The sequence below is a fragment of the Lepus europaeus genome, chromosome 11 (genome assembly GCF_033115175.1).
Source record: "Lepus europaeus isolate LE1 chromosome 11, mLepTim1.pri, whole genome shotgun sequence".
Lineage (NCBI taxonomy): Eukaryota > Metazoa > Chordata > Mammalia > Lagomorpha > Leporidae > Lepus > Lepus europaeus.
The window spans coordinates 21,186,251-21,205,330 of record NC_084837.1 but is presented as its reverse complement, the minus strand read 5'-3'; the positions used below and the strand labels follow the sequence as shown (position 1 = coordinate 21,205,330).

General features: G+C 44.5%; 1 protein-coding gene across 2 annotated transcripts; it reads left to right on the top strand.

Moving 5' to 3' along the window:
• Positions 1-1,242: 1,242 nt before the first annotated feature.
• MAPK1IP1L (mitogen-activated protein kinase 1 interacting protein 1 like) lies at positions 1,243-13,909 on the top strand. Of its 2 annotated transcripts, none has more exons than XM_062205086.1 (4): positions 1,243-1,374; positions 8,293-8,314; positions 9,312-10,010; positions 11,343-13,909. In XM_062205086.1, exons 2-4 carry the CDS (start codon positions 8,297-8,299, stop codon positions 11,352-11,354), a joined length of 729 nt encoding a protein of 242 aa, XP_062061070.1. In that variant the 5' UTR covers positions 1,243-1,374; positions 8,293-8,296; the 3' UTR covers positions 11,355-13,909. The 2 variants fall into 2 exon arrangements, with proteins under 2 accessions (XP_062061070.1, XP_062061071.1); XM_062205087.1 differs by lacking the exon at positions 1,243-1,374 and adding an exon at positions 2,688-2,761.
• Positions 13,910-19,080: the final 5,171 nt, after the last annotated feature.

The following is a 19,080-nucleotide window of genomic DNA, read 5'->3' as shown; positions in this document are numbered from 1 at the left end:
TTTGATGCACAGGGCCAGGACTAGGGTGAGGAGGGTGAGGTATTCCACTTGGGCACAAAAGGTTTTTTGACCAAAAGACTTCATAAGGAACATAATATTTTCAAGCAATGTATGAGAGTACAGAAAGTCTACAATCAACAAAATACCTTAATTTTAAATCAAGACAGGAATTTAATCACTGATGTTTCCCTCAAACCTCAAAATAGCTCCAGAAGGCACTGCTGACTGTGCCTCCTAAGAGGTCCTGGTAGGTTCTCCACACAAGTAATGCTATTTTCCACAGACCTGTGGTTTTGTGCAAAAATATGCCTCCCCTGGGCTTAAGTACTGGAAGCTCCTCTATTGCTCCTTTACCAGTGTGAGAACTGTGTGGTGGAGCATATCCATGGATGTCTGTCTTTAAGAAGTGGGAATGTCACATGTCTTCCCACCGGCCCACTAATTGCTTTCACGTAAAGAAGCAAAAATGTAAGTACTGAAAACTTTTAGTTTATATACATACATACACATACTATAAGTGTATACATAATGTGTGTGTTTGTATAGGTATCATGACATGGTGTGACATAGGTTCTAATGGCTGGGGCCACGTGTCAGTCATCTGGCCTGAGTACTTGAGTGTGAGAAGAGACATTGTTCAAGAAAAATCTGCAGGGGCTTGTGGTGTAGCTCAGCAAGTTAAGCCACTACCTGTGACGCTGCCATCCCTTAAGAGCGCTGGTTCCAGCCCCAGCTGTCCTGCCACCCAGCCAGCTCCCTACCAATGTCCCTGGGAAGGCAGCGGACTGCCACCAACGTGGGAGACCCGGATGGAGGGAACCAGTGGGTGGAAGAGCTCTCTTTCCCTTTATCACTATCTTTCAAATAAAAAATCTGCTAGGACAGCAAATATCAGTGTGTCAAGCCACTTGGAAACACCTTCCACTTCACGCATTCATCAGCGTTCTCCCCAAGGTTGATCTTAAGTTCTGGGTCCCGGATCAGGCTGCGGTTTGCTTTCCTCCCCAGGTGAGTGCCAGGCCTGACCGAACCCGCAGAACTGAGGGAGTGGAGACTGCTCTCGGAGCATTGTGGGAGCGATTCCCGCCCTGCTGCCTGGAAAATCCCAGGCGGCGGCGGCTTCCCCGCGGCGCAATCCCGCTCAGTGCCACCGGCGGCCTGCAGGGGGCGCGCCCCGCCGGACGCCGGGGGCGGGGGGCGCGGGCGGGGGCGGCGCGCGCGCTTCCTCTTCCGGCGCCAGGAGGAGCCTCGCGCTCTGCTGGTGCCGCCGCCGCCGCCGCTGCCGTCAGTCGGGCTGACCTCGGTTCCTCAGCGCTCAGGTCCCTCGGCTCCATCGTCGTTCCAGACCGTGCTGGGGGCTCAGATCTTGCCAAGGTGAGGCTGCTGCGGAGCGGGCGGGCTCGTGGAGACGGGGGGCCGGGGAGCTGAGGTGGCGGGCCCAGGCAGCGGGAGGCGGCGCGGTAACGGGGCTGCCCGGGGTCTCCGTCGGTGCGCGGGCCGGGGCCTCCCGCCGGGGCCCGAGACGGAGCGCGCGCCTGGGCCTCCTCCGCCTGCGCCGCGGGGTGTGGGACCCCCGGCGGAGACGGGGTCGGGGGACACGGACGCCGCGCCCGACGGGATTTTCTCCGTTTGACGTCAGGCTCGGCCGGGGGCGGGGCGGCAGCGGGCCCGCCCCTCCCCCACCGCCCCTGGCGGGCGAGACCCGCTCGGAGGCCGGTTCGCTCCGGTTGATCCCGCACTCCCTTTGTTCGGTCGGCCCCGAGGGTCTGTTAGCCTGCTCCTCCCCGGCCTGACCCCCACCCCCATGCATTCGTGTTCGGTAAAGAAGGGAGCGCGAGGCCCGCGTCGGTCGTGAGGAGGATCGGCGCGGGGCCGGGGCCCGCGGCTTCCACTCTCGAGGCGCTGCGGTGCGGGACACTCGTGGAGGAGCGCGAGTTACGCGTGGGGGCTTCCACAGACCGAACCGTTTCTCCTCTGTACCACGCACAGCGCTGGTGGTGCTTTTCCTAGACACGGATTCCAGGCCGGGCACGACTCCGTCGCCTCCCGGCCCGGGCCGCCCCCCACTGCACGCCCGGTGCCTGCACAGGCCTCTCGTCCCCCGAGCCCTCGTCGCAGGCAGAGGTGGCCGTCCCGAGTCGCTCGGGGGTTCTTTGTTCAGTCGCGTTCTGGTCGCAGGGGGAATAGAAATGTCTTGCTGCGGTATCTCCGAACCCCCTGGGCAAAACTGACTTGCCTGGGAGACTTGTGCGCTGAGCTGTGTGCGGGGGAATGTTCTTTCCCTTCCTCCAGGAGCAGTGGGTAACTCCCAGCCCGCCTTTTTGGAGCAGATGTTTTGCAGAATTCAGAATCTTTGGATTTCATCGATTTCAGAAAGACCGTGTCGTTAGACGCACAGACACGAGGGCGTGGGGAAAATTTGTGTGGCTGTGGGTGGGAATGCGCATCTGAATAAATAGAAACCATAAATAGCCTCAGGTCAGATGTGGCCGCCAAAAAAGTTTCGTGCCACACCTGGGAGAGTTTCATTTTCAGAGGTTTGTGATTTGAAAAGGACAGCACCTGTGGGGCTGGTTGTAAAAGCGGACTTGTGTTGAGTGTTTGCTGTATACCTGGGAGTGACAACGGGATTTGTTTAACGGTGAGGCTCCTGCTACGTTTGCCGCCTTCTGCCTATAAGCTTGGAGAGATTGGCCTGTCCAGAGTCCAGCCAGCCAGTGAGGAGCTGTGGTTCTGTCCAGAGAATCCACAGCTCATTCAGGTGACTGACCGAGGTGAAACGACTCAAACACACTGATCCAAGGCCGGCTCGTCCCTGCCCACTGAGTCTGTCGCCTCCCAGCTTCTCACACACTGCCCTCCTCTCCCTCCACCCTCCCTCCACCCGCCTCTCCCAGCCGCTTTCCTCTTTCTTCTGGACGGCAGAGACCAATTCTCAGGAATTGCCATGCGACTCCACTGATTTTCACAAAGCCCAACAGTGCCTGGTACAGTTGTGCCAATAAGTTTCTGAATCCAAGTAAAATGTATTTCCAATGTTCAAACTTTCAAAACTCTTAATTTTTGAAACTGCCCCAAAATTTTAAAAATGGCACATAATCTGATAAATTATCCTTTACTAAAAATATATATATCCTTATTCAGAATGTATAGTATTTTTTAAAGATTTATTTATTTGAGAGGCAGAGTTACAGAGGGGGAGAGACAAAGATCTGTTGTATCTTTTAATAAACATCTTAGAGATGTATAGCATCTTACAGATAATTGTTACTTTTAATTACCTGTAAGGTAGCTAAGTAGTCTAACTTTTTAAAAAAGATTTATTTATTATTTGAAAGGCAGAGTTTGAGAGAGGAAGAGAGAGAGGGGGGTCTTCCTTGTTTTAGTCCCCAAAAGGCCACAGTGGTCAGAGCTGGGCCGATCCAAAGTCAAGAGCCAGGAGCTTCTTCCTGGTCTCCCTCATGGGTACAGGGGCGCAAAGACTTGGGCCATCTTCTGCTTTTGCAGGCCATAGCAGAGAGCTAGATCGGAAGTGGAGCAGCCAGGACTTGAACCGGCGCCCATATGGGATGCCGGCACTGTAGGCAATGGCTTTATCCACTACGCCACAGCACCAGACCAAGTGTAATAACTTTTAAAGGTGTGGAAATGATTTCTTGTCAAGAACCTTGCCTTTTCAAAAGACTCAGTTAATATGATTGATGTCCCTCTTTCATAATTGTATTCTAATACAGTTTTTGTTTCTATCATAATTTGATGACATTCTGAAGTACTGCTTGTCATTAGTCACTAGTAATTTATGGAGTTCAAGTTGCTTAAACTCCCTGATTGAAGTATCATTTTTACTCTAAGTGCCTTAGGATTACTAGTTATGTTTTACTTTTTTATGGTATGTCAGAAGAAATTTTTACTGTTTTGAAATTGCTCTTCTTGCTGTTCAGAAAATAATAAATTTTTCAGATGATGGGTAGATTTTGCAATAAAATGGTAATGGAAATTTTGGAAGTAGTAGGTTTATGAAAAAAATAAAAACATTACTTGATTAAGATCGTTTTTTAAGTTCAGGATTACATTGGGCTCATCGTAATAACTAGCATAATTCAGGTGTTTTGGAATAGCTTTTTAAAAATGTCAGTGATTTTATATTCTGCAGTGTTGCTGATATTGAAACACGGATGTTCAACTCTTTATTTTGCCTTCTTCAGATGAAGTATTCCCCACATAGCAAACTGGAATGTTTCCAGTTACCATGAACACTAGGCATGAAGAGCAAGTCAGTTTATTCAGGCAGTGCTGTAGAATAGGGGGTGATCTCCTTCCAACTCCTTTTTTAGGGCTTCGTTATGTCATGAGACTAGTACCTTCTCTGTGTTCCACGCTTTGATTTTGAACTTAAAGTATATTAAAGCCAGAGTTGTGCATAAGTTTAATATTCACTTGTGAAATAGTTTATATTTTATATAATTATATGTGTAATATATTTGTGTGTGTGTATATATTCTGAAACCCTGAACAGCAAGACCTGAAACTTAGAGTTTACTTAGATGATTTGCTCCAGAATTAATATGAACCTTGATACAGAAATGCTTACCTTGTTTGAAAAGTTTGTCTGTCTTCTGTAGATTTTATACCTATCATTGGTAGTTTTTTCTAGCATTAGTCCTAAGAATATTGCTTGCTGTATCACATGATGCTTGAGTGAAACAATTTTTTAAGATTTATTTATTGGGGTATGGCATAGTGGGTAAAAGCCACTGCCTGCAATGTATGCATCTCATATGGGTGCCAGTTGGTGTCCCGGCTGCTGCACTTCTGATCCAGCCCTCTGCTATGGCCTGGGAAGGGCAGTAGAGGATGGCCCAAGTGCTTGGGCCCCTGTACCCACGTGGGAGACAGAAGAAGCTCCTGGCTCCTGGCTCAGTTCCAGCAGTTGAGGCCATTTGGGGAGTGAACCAGCAGATGGTCTCTCTACCTCTGATTCCCTGTAACTCTGCCTTTCCAATAAATAAATCTTTAAAAAACATTTATTGGAAAGGTAGAGTTACAGAGAGAGGCAGAGAGAGAGAGAGAGAGAGATCTTCCATCCGCTGGTTAGCTCTTCAAATTGCCTCAACAGCCAGAGCTGGGCCAATCCGAATCTAGGAATCCAGAGCTTCTTCTGGGTTTCCCATGTGGGTGCAGTGGCCCAGCTACTTGGGCCATCATTAGCTGCTTCACCAGGCACAGTGGCAGGGTGCTGGATTGCAAGTGGAGCAGCCAGGGCTCCAACCAGTGCCCATATGACACCCGTAAGCAGTTGGTGGCTTAACCCATTAACACTAGGCCAGCAAATGTCCTAATTCTTTACTCAAATCCCCACAGTCAACTAAAAAACTTTGTTTTTGATTAGAAGCAGAACGGCTGCTCTGATGTGAGATACCCAGCCTCTGTGGCTTGGGCTTAACCACTCACTGTACTATAATGCCAGTCCCTGTACCTGGAATTAAACAACTTCTCCGCTTGTCACTCACAAGCTTTGTGACCCTAAACGTTAATTTGCTAAAATCCTTTCCTTCAGCTATAAATTGGTCGTGATAATAGCTTTTCGATCATAGGGCTCTGGAACTACTAAATAAGATGGACTACAGTGCCTGCTCCATGGTGTTCAGTCAATAAATAGTAGTCAGTAGCAGTAGAGTGTGTCCAAGACACCTTGTCCAGTTACTTGCAACTGGTTAGTTTGACTTTTCAGTAATTATTTGAAAGTTAAACCATGAAAACACTGTAAGAAAGTGGGGCAAAATTTTTTTAAATCTCAGGGTAGAGAAGGGTTTTGTAAATATATATCAAAATTTAGAAGGCACATAAAGGGAAAGCCTGATGAATTTGCATGAAATTTAAAAGTTGCATAAAAACAAGAACTACAGACAAAATTCAAGAGAAAATTTTCTTTAATATTTTACAAAGCAGTGAGAACAAAGGGATGTACTACTGAACAGTAAAATGATCAAAGACAAAAACCAAGTTGATAGTATTTTTTTCTTTCTCTTTTCTGTCTAATTATATGCAATCAGAGAACAAGAAAATTTAAGTTAAAAGGTGGTTGCTGTCAGGGCAGTTGGTTGGAAAGGACCATAAATAAATTTTCTGGAGTGATAGAAATGTTCTATTTCTTGTTTGAGGTAGCTTAAGATCTGTGTATTTAAATGAGTGTTAATTCTGTTTCAGTTAAAAACAAAAAAAGAAAAATGTCTGTGCACAGCTGACAACAGATTCAGAGAAGTGTAAATGGATGTATTAGTCCATTTCTCATTGCTACAACAAAATACCTGAGGCTGGATAGTGTATAAAGAAAAGAGGCTTGGGGGATAGTGTATAAAGAAAAGAGGCTTGGGGCCGGCGCTGTAGTGCAGCGGGGTTAAAGCCCTGGCCTGAAGCGCTGGTGTCCCATACGGGCACTGGTTCTAGTCCTGGCTGCTCCTCTTCCGATCCAGCTCTCTGCTATGGCCTGGGAAAGCAGTAGAAGATGGCCCAAGTCCTTGGGCCCCTGCACCCGCGTGTGAGACCCGGAAGAAGCTCCTGGCTCCCGTCTTTGGATCGGTGCAGCTCTGGCCTTTGCGGCCATCTGGGGTGTGAACCCCCAGATGGAAGACCTCTCTCGCTGTCTCTACCTCTCTCTGTAACTCTGTCTTTCAAATAAATAAAGTAAATCTTAAAAAATAAATAAATAAAAGGCCGGCGCCCTGGCTCAACAGGCTAATCCTCCGCCTTGCGGCGCCGGCACACAGGGTTCTAGTCCCGGTCGGGGCGCCAGATTCTGTCCCGGTTGCCCCTCTTCCAGGCCAGCTCTCTGCTGTGGCCCGGGAGTGCAGTGGAGGATGGCCCAAGTGCTTGGGCCCTGCACCCGCATGGGAGACCAGGAGAAGCACCTGGCTCCTGCCGTCGGATCAGCGTGGTGCACCGACCACAGCACGCCAACCGCGGCGGCCATTGGAGGGTGAACCAACGGCAAAGGAAGACCTTTCTCTCTGTCTGTCTCTCTCACTGTCCACTCTGCCTGTCAAAAATAAAATAAAATAAAGTAAAAAAAAAAAAAAAAGGCTTAGTAATATCACAGTTTTAGAGGCTGAAAGCAAAATAGCAGTGGCTCTGGTAAAGGCCTCCATGGCTGCATCACCTCATGGCAGGTGGCATTGTGAGAAGGATCACATGGCAAAATAGGAAGCTAGAGAGACCAAGGAGGGGTCAGTCTTGCCCTTTTGTAACACTCCTCTCACATGAATTCATTCTCATGGCAGCATGCTCAAAGACCTAAGGATTTCCTACTACGCTCCGCCTCTTAACATCTATCTTCACGCTGAGGACTAAGCATCCAATTCATAAACCCTTGAAGGACAAACCACATCCAAATGATAGCCTTGGGCTATTCATTTTAAAAGATGTTCTAACTTCCACTTAAAGAAATGAAAGTTGAAACAAGATGCCATTTTTTTTTTTTAAGATGCCATTTTTTAAAAAAGATTGATTTGAGAGGCAGAGTGACAGAGAGGAGGAGATCCTCTATCTGCTGGTTTACTCCCCAAATGACCACAACGACAGGGGCTGAGCCAGGCTGAAGCCAGAAGCCCAAAACTTTATCTGAGTCCCCACATGAGTACAGGGGCCTAAGGACTTGGACATCTTCCACTGCTTTGCCAGGCATATAAGTGGGGAGCTGGGTTGGAAGTGGAGCAACCGTGACCTGAAGCAGCTGCTCATATAGGATGCCCACATAGCAGGTGATGGCTTAACCTACTGTACCACTATGTTGATCCCAATACACCAATTTTTTAATCATAATTTAAGGTGATTTATAAATATAGTAATATCCAGTGGTGAAAGAGGGAGCTAGAGAAAAAGGTGACAGTATAAATTAACAGACTTTTCAGGTGGATTTTAGCTAAACTTAACTTTTTGACTCTAAATTCGACTTCTGGTGCTTTTTCCTGGTGGCACAGCAGATGTGAGTGTTCAGAGATGTTCCTTGTATCATTGTTTAAGCAGCCTCAGCTGTCATAGTATCTGTAAACTAAATTATAGATTGTTTTTGTGTAATGTTCAGCCATTAAAGGGGATGAAGTTGATGGTGCTGTAATGCACTGTTATGGGAAATTTTCCTGTGTAAATGAAAATACATAAATGATGAAGATTCCATCATTTATATGTATTCATAGAATATCCCTTATCTATGCATAATGTATGCATAGAAAAGCGCTTGAAGAATACATAAGAAGTGATAAACAGTAATTTTGAAAATTTCTTTTTTTTCTTTAGGAAAATGTCTGATGAGTTTTCGGTAAGTTGGCACATTTATCCTTGATAAGTTTTGTTCTTAAGAAAACAGTATAGTCCTATGAGCCATTTAAAAGAGATGCTTTTTGTGATTCTTGGATTTGTTTTTGTCATATGATATTGATAGGTAATTTGCATTAGTTTACTTTGATAATACATAGTTGAAAATATCTTGGTATTTATTTGTTTATGAATCCTTAAAAGAAAAATTTTAAGGTGTTGCTTCTATTGCTCTTGTTTACCATAATATTAATAATATGCAACATTTATTGAAATTATAGCAGGCACTAAGTTAAGTGCAGGTTATTTACTTGAAACTTTAAAAAATATATTTATTTATGTATGAAGGAGTTACAGAGTGAGGGGCAGAGAGAGACAGAGGTTTTGACATCTGCTGGTTTGCTCCTCAAATGTTCACAACAGTCAGGGCTGGGCCAGACCAAAGGAGCCTGGAACTCCATCTGGGTCTCCCACATGGATAGCAAGGGCTCTTGGGTCATCATTTGCTGCTTTCCCAGGCACATTAGCAGGGAACTGGATCAGAAGCAGAGCAGTTGGGACTCCAACTGGCACTCTGATATTGTAACTTGCTTCACTGGCCCCTTGAAACTTTTTAAAACAAAAAAAATTGAAGCTCAGAGAGTGTATTTGGTTGGTTTGGGATAAAACCAAGGTTGAAATATAGATCTTGACCCTAAATTCAATTGTTTTATAAAATTTATTTGTTCTACTAATACATGACAGAAATGCAACACAGTTTGTTTAGTTGTATTTAGAAGATTTGAACTTTTCTGAGGAATTTTCACTATAAAGTTGATATTCATGGTAATACCTCAAGTTTTGTATCGAAAGAATTGCTTTTTAAGTGAATAGCTTAGCTTCTGAAGATGCTATTGGGGTTTATAATCCCTGAGTTTACTGTTCTCTCTGGGTATTTGTATTGTGTTGGTGTGACTTGTCCCTGAGTAAGGCAGATAAGACCTGTCTGTTTTGTATTCCAGTTGGCAGATGCACTACCTGAACACTCCCCTGCCAAGACCTCTGTGAGCAATACAAAGCCTGCCCAAGCGCAAGGCTGGCCAGGTTCCAACCCTTGGAATAACCCAAGTGCTCCACCTTCAGTGCCATCTGGACTCCCGCCAAGTGCAGCCCCCTCTACCGTGCCTTTTGGACCAGCACCAACGGGAATGTACCCCTCCGTGCCTCCCACTGGACCGCCTCCAGGACCCCCCGCCCCCTTTCCTCCCTCTGGACCATCGTGCCCCCCACCTGGTGGTCCTTACCCAGCCCCAACTGTGCCAGGCCCTGGGCCCACAGGGCCATATCCTACACCAAATATGCCCTTTCCAGAGCTACCCAGACCATATGGTGCACCCACAGATCCAGCCACAGCTGGCCCCTTAGGTCCATGGGGATCCATGTCTTCTGGACCTTGGGCACCTGGAATGGGAGGGCAGTATCCTACCCCTAATATGCCATATCCATCTCCAGGGCCATATCCCGCTCCTCCTCCCCAAGCACCAGGGGCGGCACCCCCTGTTCCCTGGGGCACTGTTCCACCAGGAGCCTGGGGACCGCCGGCACCATATCCTGCCCCTGCAGGGTCGTATCCTGCACCAGGACTCTATCCTTCTCCCAGTAATCCTTTCCAAGTGCCTTCAGGACCTTCTGGTGCTCCACCGATGCCGGGTGGCCCCCATGTGAGTGTTCCATTTGTTACTTAACGTGCACTGATAGTCGTATACACAACTAATGGATTTTGTTTTCCCCAGTTTTGGATGAAAGATTAGAAAGCTTGTAAGAATTTTTAAAAGGATGTGTGTGTGTATAAAATTAGTTCCACGGGCCGGTGCCACGGCTCACTAGGCTAATCCTCTGCCTTGCGGCGTTGGCACACCGGGTTCTAGTCCTGGTCAGGGCGCCGGTTGCCCCTCTTCCACGCCAGCTTTCTGCTGTGGCCAGGGAGTGCAGTGGAGGATGGCTCAAGTGCTTGGGCCCTGCACCCCATGGGAGACCAGGAGAAGCACCTGGCTCCTGGCTTTGGATCAGTGCAGTGCGCCAGCCATGGCGGCCATTGGAGGGTGAACCAACGGCAAAAAGGAAGACCTTTCTCTCTGTCTCTCTCTCTCTCACTATCCACTCTGCCTGTCCAAAAAAAAAAAAAAAAAAAATTAGTTCCACAACTTCAGGTAAAGCATTTAAAAGGTGGAAAGCATAGCTAAGTATTCCTAGTACTAAAAATAGGAACAAAAATTTCCCAAAGATCCCAGACACTTTGTAATGTAGTAGGCGGTGCCCTCGCCAGCGTCCTTGAGGTAAACTCCGAGATACTTAACATTTCTTGATGTTTTACAGCATCTGAATGTAGTTTTACCAACAGTTAAATAAAAGCAATGTTTGCCTTTCTGGCTTAGTACTGAGTAGACTTTAGAGCATCCAAGGTAATTAAGTATGTTATGTTGCCATCTTTTCAAGCAGTTTTCCGTGGTGTTTCTCAGCCAAAGCTTTGTTAAATTCTTAGCAGCACCAGGCTCAAGACTATAGCACTGTTCTATGGTGTATCGTACGTGATACTTTGTGCTTTATCTCAGCCACGCTGGACTAGGGTTCACATCTCGGTTTGGGAGCTTGTCTTGGTCATTTGATTGAATAGAAAGGCACCCCACTTTCCTCCTGAGGTAAACTGAGTACCCAGAGGCAACCTCAAGACTCTACTTAGACAAAAAAGATCTGGTAACCCACAAATAACTAATCGCATCTCCAGCTAGATTAATTAGACATGCACCGCAGCTCTAAAGGCAGAAAACTCTTATTAAAATGCCCCCTAAAACTACTTCCTTTCAGTAGTGTAACTACTTGCTATATATATTCTCTAAAATATTTTCTTTGCAAAGTCTTTGCCAAAATAACTAAATGAGATGTCTTGCTGTTTGAGTTTATTAAGCATTAAATTTATTTAAAGGCACAGCAAGGAGTTAATAAACTCCATTTATAAAATCTAGAAGTTGACTTTTTCTTTTTTTTTATTGCAGTCGTACCATTAAGTTAACGATGGAAGAAGAGATGACGCTTTGCTTTTTGAAGTACATACATGTGCACATGAATGCGTATATGACATTTGCTGGTTTCACTGTGAGAGGGCATTCATGAAAGAACAACTCTTGCACCTCTCAGAAGATATCTGCCTCCTGTACTTGGACGTGTAGTACATCAGATAAAAATGGGAAAGCAGATCATTCAGATGTGATTTTGTTTGGTTTTCATGCAAAGTTAAAGTGACTAAGTGTGTTGAATAGATCTTGGATACAATTTGTTTGAATTATAAAGCTATACACATAAAATATCTCAGATGATGTGAATTATTGTTAGAATCTGCAACTTCATTGGCAAATTTCAAGTATTTTTCTATAATCACTTTTCCCCCTAAGTAAACTTTGGAAAACAATCACATTATAATGTAAACAAATGATGCCTCTCAACATTGTGAGCTGCTCTAACTACAGGATAAATAAACTTAGTCCTCTTGAGGTTATGTATTAGATATACATTATAAGACTGTAAGTGATTATTGTCAAATGTTGAGTTCATAGCCAACCAGTATTCATTTTTATCTTTGAGCTTGTAGCACAAATTTGTGATTTATTTTAAGCCATATGGGCTGTAAAGCACTAAAATCTGGTGTTTATGAAAATTAACTTTGTCCTTAATCCAGGTCAACATGTATCTAGATTTTTAAGGAATCAATGATTTTTTTGTATTACTTTAGAATGGATTATGAGACGTGAATATTGCTTTGGAAAGAGCTCAAGGACAGAAGTCGTTTTCTCCTTGTTTTGAACCTCAAATTAGATAAACCCTAGGAATTGCTTCATGGCAAAAAGTAATTTTCATTCCCACGCAAACTGAGGCAGCTTTTCTGTCCAGATCATTCGATCTTTGTTCCTCCCTGGTCCCTCAGTTCTATACAAGGAACACATCCCTTGATTCCTCCCTGACACGGAGAACTGGCACACTCTAGATAAAGTCTGTCATAAGAACAGAGCAGTTATGTTTAGAGAATCTGAAGTCGTACAGACACGACTGTTGTCTTTGTACAGGTGTGCATTGGAAGTGTATCCGTCTCTCAGAGTCTGGCTAAGCTATGGCATTGTCTCCTGCATAGTTCCCTGGATCTGCTTGTGAAGTGCTTACGGCCAGTCGTTCAGTTCTGTATTTGTTGACTGGTACATAAGTGAAATTGAGTGCCATCTTTGAAAAACAAAATCTAGCTCTAACACTGAAAGTAATAAATTGTAGATCCCTGCAAGTGACTTTAAAGCAGTGTTACTGTGTTGCTTAAATATTAACTATTTAATATTTAAATATCATACAGCATTGGTCACTTTTTGACACCTTACCTTTAAATCAAATTCTTAGTTTTTGGATAGACCTGACCTTATTAAATAGTGTTTTGAAATTTTGAATGTATCCATTGGGTTTCTAAAGTGTAATGTGAATTTTTCAGACCAATGTAGAAAATATTTATGCTTGAATTCTGCTTTTGCCTAGAAATAAAGTATTCTGCAGCTTAATTCTTTTATAATTAAAATGTCAAGAATGCCAAATGCTGCCAATTTAATGTTTTGAAAGCTACCTCCTTTTAAGAAGTCAAGGTGGTCACTTTTGAGAGGCACATGCGTTGTTTAACCCTTCCTTATTTTAAGTAGATAGTAGATCCAGGCTTTTAGAATTGACCAAAAAAAAAAAAAAAAAAACAAAAAACAACTAATTTGTTCAGCAATTTTCAGATTAGGGAATGTCAGACAACTCTTACAAAGTGGCAAAAGTGATCTTTGTTTCTTTCACTTCTTCATAAGGACAAGTGATAGCTATCTACAGTACTCTTAGACTCTTGTCAAAGTACTTTCCAATAGACAAGGCAGGTGGCCATATCGTATCTTACATCATTAGTCCATACCAAAATGTTAACTCTTGAAGGATAGAATGCTAGGGAAAAAGTGAGATAGCAGCAAAGATTTCTTTATTTGTAGTTATTTTGGCTGCCCTTCATTGGGATAAGTTGATAACTCTGTCTTCATATGCGTTAATGTAATACTAGAGAGGATATATAAAGAAAAGGTGACAGGTGTGTGTTGGGGGGTCCAATTGTGGAGTCCATTTGTGGGGAGAAAACATTTTGCTAAAGGATTTGAAGGGCTATAAATACAAGATTGGAGATCACTACTCCCAACAACAGAATAAATTTGCTAGTGACCCATACTGCCCTGTGTGTCCTAGATGTTAACTGCCATTTGAATGAACCCTTTGCTTTCAAAGACTTTACAACTGGTATTTGGTAGTTTTGTGTTTTTGTTTTGTTTTTAGTGTAAGAGTAGAAATCAAAGGGATGATAGAATTCACTTTGATTCACTTTTTAGTTTTGTGGGACACACACCATTTCTTCAGTTTGCTGGGGTCTGGGAGTGGAAGCAGGGAATTTCTCAATTGTGGGTGCTGTGGGCCAAAAGTGTTTTTGGGTTCAGTGTGGAATTAAGAAAAGCAGAAATTTCAGTGAATAAATGAGGGGAAAGCATCTAGGAAGAATCCCCACCCCCACCCCTTTACAAAGTAATTCTGATGCTGAGATCAGTGTATGGAAGGAGCTGCTTGTTATTCTGGAGTATGCTGACATAGGGGCATTAGAGTAAAGATTTCTGTGAAAACCCAGTGGAGGTAGTTGAGAGGTGTTCAGAAATAGTATTTCTGAATTGGAATCTTGAGTTTTGAAATACCGTTCCCCCCAAAATGACAATAAACAATTAAAACACAGACTCAGGTCCTCAGACACACCTAGTTCTCTAAAGTCAAACGCTCCCTCTAAAGGAGTGTGCCACGTAGTTTAGCTCATCTGTTCCATGCTCAGCCACCACCTTTTTGTGCTTTTGAAGACACTATTTACAGCTCTGTCTGCACAGCCCTGTTTTGTACAAAGTAATATATGCATTATTTAGGAATGAATACATTGTTTAATTACCCAAGGACCTTCTCTTTTTTTTTTTTTTTTCCTTTTTACTATTGATTGTCTTCAGTAGGGAAGACTTTAATAGGACTGAAAAAAGGGTGATTTTTTTGTCCTCAGTCACACCACTACAATGGACTATGGGAATATTTTCTAGAAAAGTCAACTTGTCAGTGATAACCTCACACACAAATAGTGCTACCTTTTGCATTCAAATTATCTAGCCTTTGAAACTTAGTGTAGATTGAAATAGCTCTACCCAAAGCTTCTGTGGAAAGACTGTGCCTGGTTTGCATCTCAAGCAGTTGCCTATGCTTCTAAACAGTGCCAGTGTCTTCCTCACCCTGAGTGACATGAGCAAGCTTTGTGAGATGCCAAGGTTGTACACTCTAGAAATCAGTTAAACTGGCCAATTGAACTTCAGCACAGAACTTGCAAAGTTTTTCAAAAGCATAAGCCTAAAATGACATGAATCACACTGATAACACTGTACTATGCATAGAAAGGGGGGTGGCTTTCAGGGAAGACTAATTTAATTAATAAAGCAATATTTATTGTTTAAGACACGCTGTTCTTTTTTGTTTTTAGAATTCTGCCAAGCAAAACAAAAATTGCCAATAAACTAATCAGTATTAAATGCTACGCAAGCTTCTGGCTGTAGAAAACATCCAAGGACCACATTCGTTCAGTAATTACCTAAATGTGATCCAGGTGCTACACCAGATGCCAGAAATACAGATGAAAGAGAATCCTGTCCTTAAGAGGCTCGTAGTGTAGAAATGACATTACAGAACACCCATTATTAGTTTACCTAGATAAACATTTTAGAATTGCTCCTGGTGGGAATTACAGCCCAGCCTTTGGGCATTTTAAAGGGCAAAGTGGGTATACTTTTTTTTTTTAACTGCAAAATGAGTGTTTTTCAAGATTGTAGTGTTGATCAGTGCAACTATTCAAGTGTGCAAAGTAATGGGATGTTTTTCCTCTTCACTTTTCCCCTGATAGAGGTACTTAGACTGCCTCCCACTGATTAGCAGATACTGGTTTGTTGCCATTAAGTAAACTTGACCTTATGTGTATTCTATAAAGGTTTTGTAATTTTTCTTGAAATTGTGATTTTTCATTGACTTAACAAATTTAATGTATGTAATTGTCTATGCATTTTAAGTTAAATTGCCTAAAATGTGATTTGAGACATATACATTTGTATGATGAAGTGTAAGAATCTGTTTTGAGATGTTAGGTTTATCACCTGCTGCTGTATTTGTAAACAAAGACAAATGTTGCTTTAAGAAATAATTATAATTAGGAATAGGCTATGGATGTGATACTTGATATTTTTTAAGATAAACTTGTTTGCTTTTGTGTATAATACCTGAAAACTTTTTTAAAAAAATGTATTTTCATGGTTTCACGATTTTTCCATGTACTTCATTCTTTAGACTTAGTTCTGGGCTTCCCTGAGCATGTCCAGAGCCTAGACAACTGCCAAGTTTGTTGTAAGGAGAGGAAAGAAGACCTAGAGTTTCCTGTGCAAACCCTTTCAGCAACACAGTGCCTGTTGTGGGGACTCCCTGTCCCGTCAAGGCCAGGCTGTTTTTTGTAACCAGATTATCTGGAACCTTCCGTCCACCCCTACTGCCACTGCTACTCTGCCTTCCTTTATGAAAGACACTTCTGTTCTTATCATCACTGCCCTGCCTTCAGTGTTAAACCTGGTAGTGGCTACTGTTGCTTTTCACGGGGCAGGGCGGGGGGGGGGGGGTGCTCACCTCTCTTGGAACTCCAATCCAAGTGAGACTGGGAATGAATGATTAGCAACACATTCTACTTTTGGAAGGACTTTCTGCCTTCTGCCTTATAATTGAGGAAAATGCAACTATAAGTATTTGGTATCTTCCCGTATTTCCTGAATATGGAAATTCATATTCCACCTAAAGTGGAGCTCTAAAACAGTGAAATACAGGACCATTCTGGAAGAGGGCAGGTTTTTTGGTGTGTGTGTGTGTGTTTTGTTTGTTTGTTTGTTTTTTTTTTTTTTTTTTAATTTTGAAAGCCAGAGACAGATTTGCACCTGCTGGTTCACTCTCCAAATGCCTGCAACAGCCCAGGCTGGGCTCAGGTCAAAGCCAGGAGCCTAGAACTCAGTCTTATCTTCCACATGGGTGGTAGGAACCACATGGGCGCGCCGTCACCTGCTGCCTTCCTAGGGTACACGTTTGCAGGAAGCTGGAATTGGGAATGGAGCTGGGTTCAAACTCCATCTTCCCATGTGGGAATGCTTGTATCCAGCTCAGCCCCCGCACCAGTGCTCACCCAGGCAATTCCATTTTACTACCACATTAACACCCTTAGCACCAGTCCTTTTGTGGTGGATTTTTTTAAAAAGATTTATTTGTGGCTGGCGCCGTGGTTTAACAGGCTAATCCTCCGCCTTGGGGCGCTGGCACACTGGGTTCTAGTCCCGGTTGGGGCGCCGGATTCTATCCCGGTTGCCCCTCTTCCAGGCCAGCTCTCTGCTATGGCCCAGGAAGGCAGTGGAGGATGGCCCAAGTGCTTGGGCCCTGCACCCGCAAGGGAGACCAGGAGAAGCACCTGGCTCCTGGCTTCGGATCAGCGCAATGCGCCTGCCGCAGTGGCCATTGGAGGATGAACCAACGGCAAAGGAAGACCTTTCTCTCTGTTTCTCTCTCTCACTATCCACTCTGTCAAAAAAAAAAAAAAATTATTTGTTTGAGAAGCGAAGTTGAGGGACAGAGGTCTTCCATTGGCTGGCTCACTCCCCAAATGGCCTCAATGGCCAGAGCTGAGCCAATCCGAACCCAGGAGCTTCTGGGTCCCCCACGTGGGTGCAAGGGCCCAAGCACTTTGGCCATCCTCTACTGCTTTCCCAGGCCATAAGCAGAGTGCTAAAAGTGGAGCAGCTGGGACTTGAACCCATGCCCATATGGGATGCCAGCACTGCAGGCAGAGGCTTAACCTGCTGTGCTGCATCACTAGCCCCTGTGAAAGATCTTTAAAGGCAAAATAAAATCCCAACTTACTAGCACAATTATTTCAAATAGAACATGCAGTAGGATTCAGCAAGAAGAGGATTTGGACCATCCTATAGAGTTCATGGCTATAGAGTTTTTGTTATTTGGGAAAATTAAACAGTTTCTCTTCATACTATTGTGCAGCTTTCTGGGGGTTCCAGTGTGAGGAGAGGCCCACATGGTTAAAGCTTCGTCTCCTGCTTTCACAAGCACTTCCACACTCTTGCTCTGTGTTTTACTTTCTGGTGGGTGGTGTGGAGGAGTCGGGTGAGAGTTCTACCTCTAAGCTTTAATGAACCTCTGAGTTTTAGAAACTGCTGTAGATGACTATGTCTGCTAATTAAAGTTTGCTTAAATCGTAATTATGGGTTAAATGTAACGAGATTCTTCAGTCATCTCGGATTCTAAATCATTCTTAACTGTTAGCACCACATTAAAAAGGAGCACATTGGGCATGTTGTCTAATTTTTGCTGTGGTAATGTTTAATGTTTACATCAGAATTCATTTAATGGTTATTTAAACTAGCGTTCTTTAAAGATAGGTAAATAGTAAAAAGATAGCTTCTAGTAGAGATAGAAGAGCCAAGATTTTTTTTTTTTTTAAGAATTATTTTATTTATTTGAAAGAGTTACAGAGAGAGGCAGAGAGGTCTTCCATCCATTGGTTCACTCCCCAGGTGGCCGCAACGGCTGGAGCCGTGCCGATCTGAAGCCAGGTGCTTCCTCTGGGTCTCCCATGTGGGTGCAGGGGCCCAAAGACTTGGGCCATCCTCCACTGCTTTCAAGGTCATAGCAGAGAGCTGGATTGAAAGAGGAGCACCCAGGACTCAAACTGGTGCCCATATGGGATACTGGTGCTTCAGGCCAGGGCTTTAACCCACTGGGCCGCAGTGCCGGCCCTAGAAGATCCAAGTTTAAAAGATTAAATTGCTAAGCCCACAGAGCATAAATGATGGAGCCAGCTCTAAAGTCACCAAAACGTAGTTTGTCCATTAGACTGTATTAGACTGTATTCGGCTTAGGTATATATGTGTATATATATATATATATATATATATATTACTTTTTGACAGGCAGAGTGGACAGTGAGAGAGAGAGAGAGAGAAAGGTCTTCCTTTTGCCGTTGGTTCACCCTCCAATGGCCACCGCGGCTGGCACACTGCAGCCGGCGCACCACGCTGTTCCGAAGGCAGGAGCCAGGTGCTTCTCCTGGTCTCCTATGGGATGCAGGGCCCAAGCACTTGGGCCATCCTCCACTGCACTCCCGGGCCACAGCAGAGAGCTGGCCTGGAAGAGGGGCAACCGGGACAGAATCCGGCGCCCCAACCGGGACTAGAACCTGGTGTGCCGGCGCCGCTAGGCGGAGGATTAGCCTGTTGAGCCATGGCGCCGGCCAGCTTAGGTATATTTTTTTGTAGAGATTTATTTATTTATTTGAAAGAGTTACACAGAGAGAGGAGAGGCAGAGAGAGAGGTCTTCCACCCGCTGGTTCACTCCCCAGATTGCCTCAACGGCCGGATCCGCATCAGTCTGAAGCCAGGCGCCAGGAGTTTCTTCTGTATCTCCTGTGTGGGTGTAGGGGCCCAAGGACTTGGGCCATCTCTGCTTTCCCAGGCCATAGCAGAGAGCTGGATCGGAAGTGGAGCAGCCGGGACCAGAACCGCTGCCCATATGGGATGCCGGCACTGCAGGCTGTGGCTTTACCCGCTACACCATAGCGCCAGCCCCGACTTAGG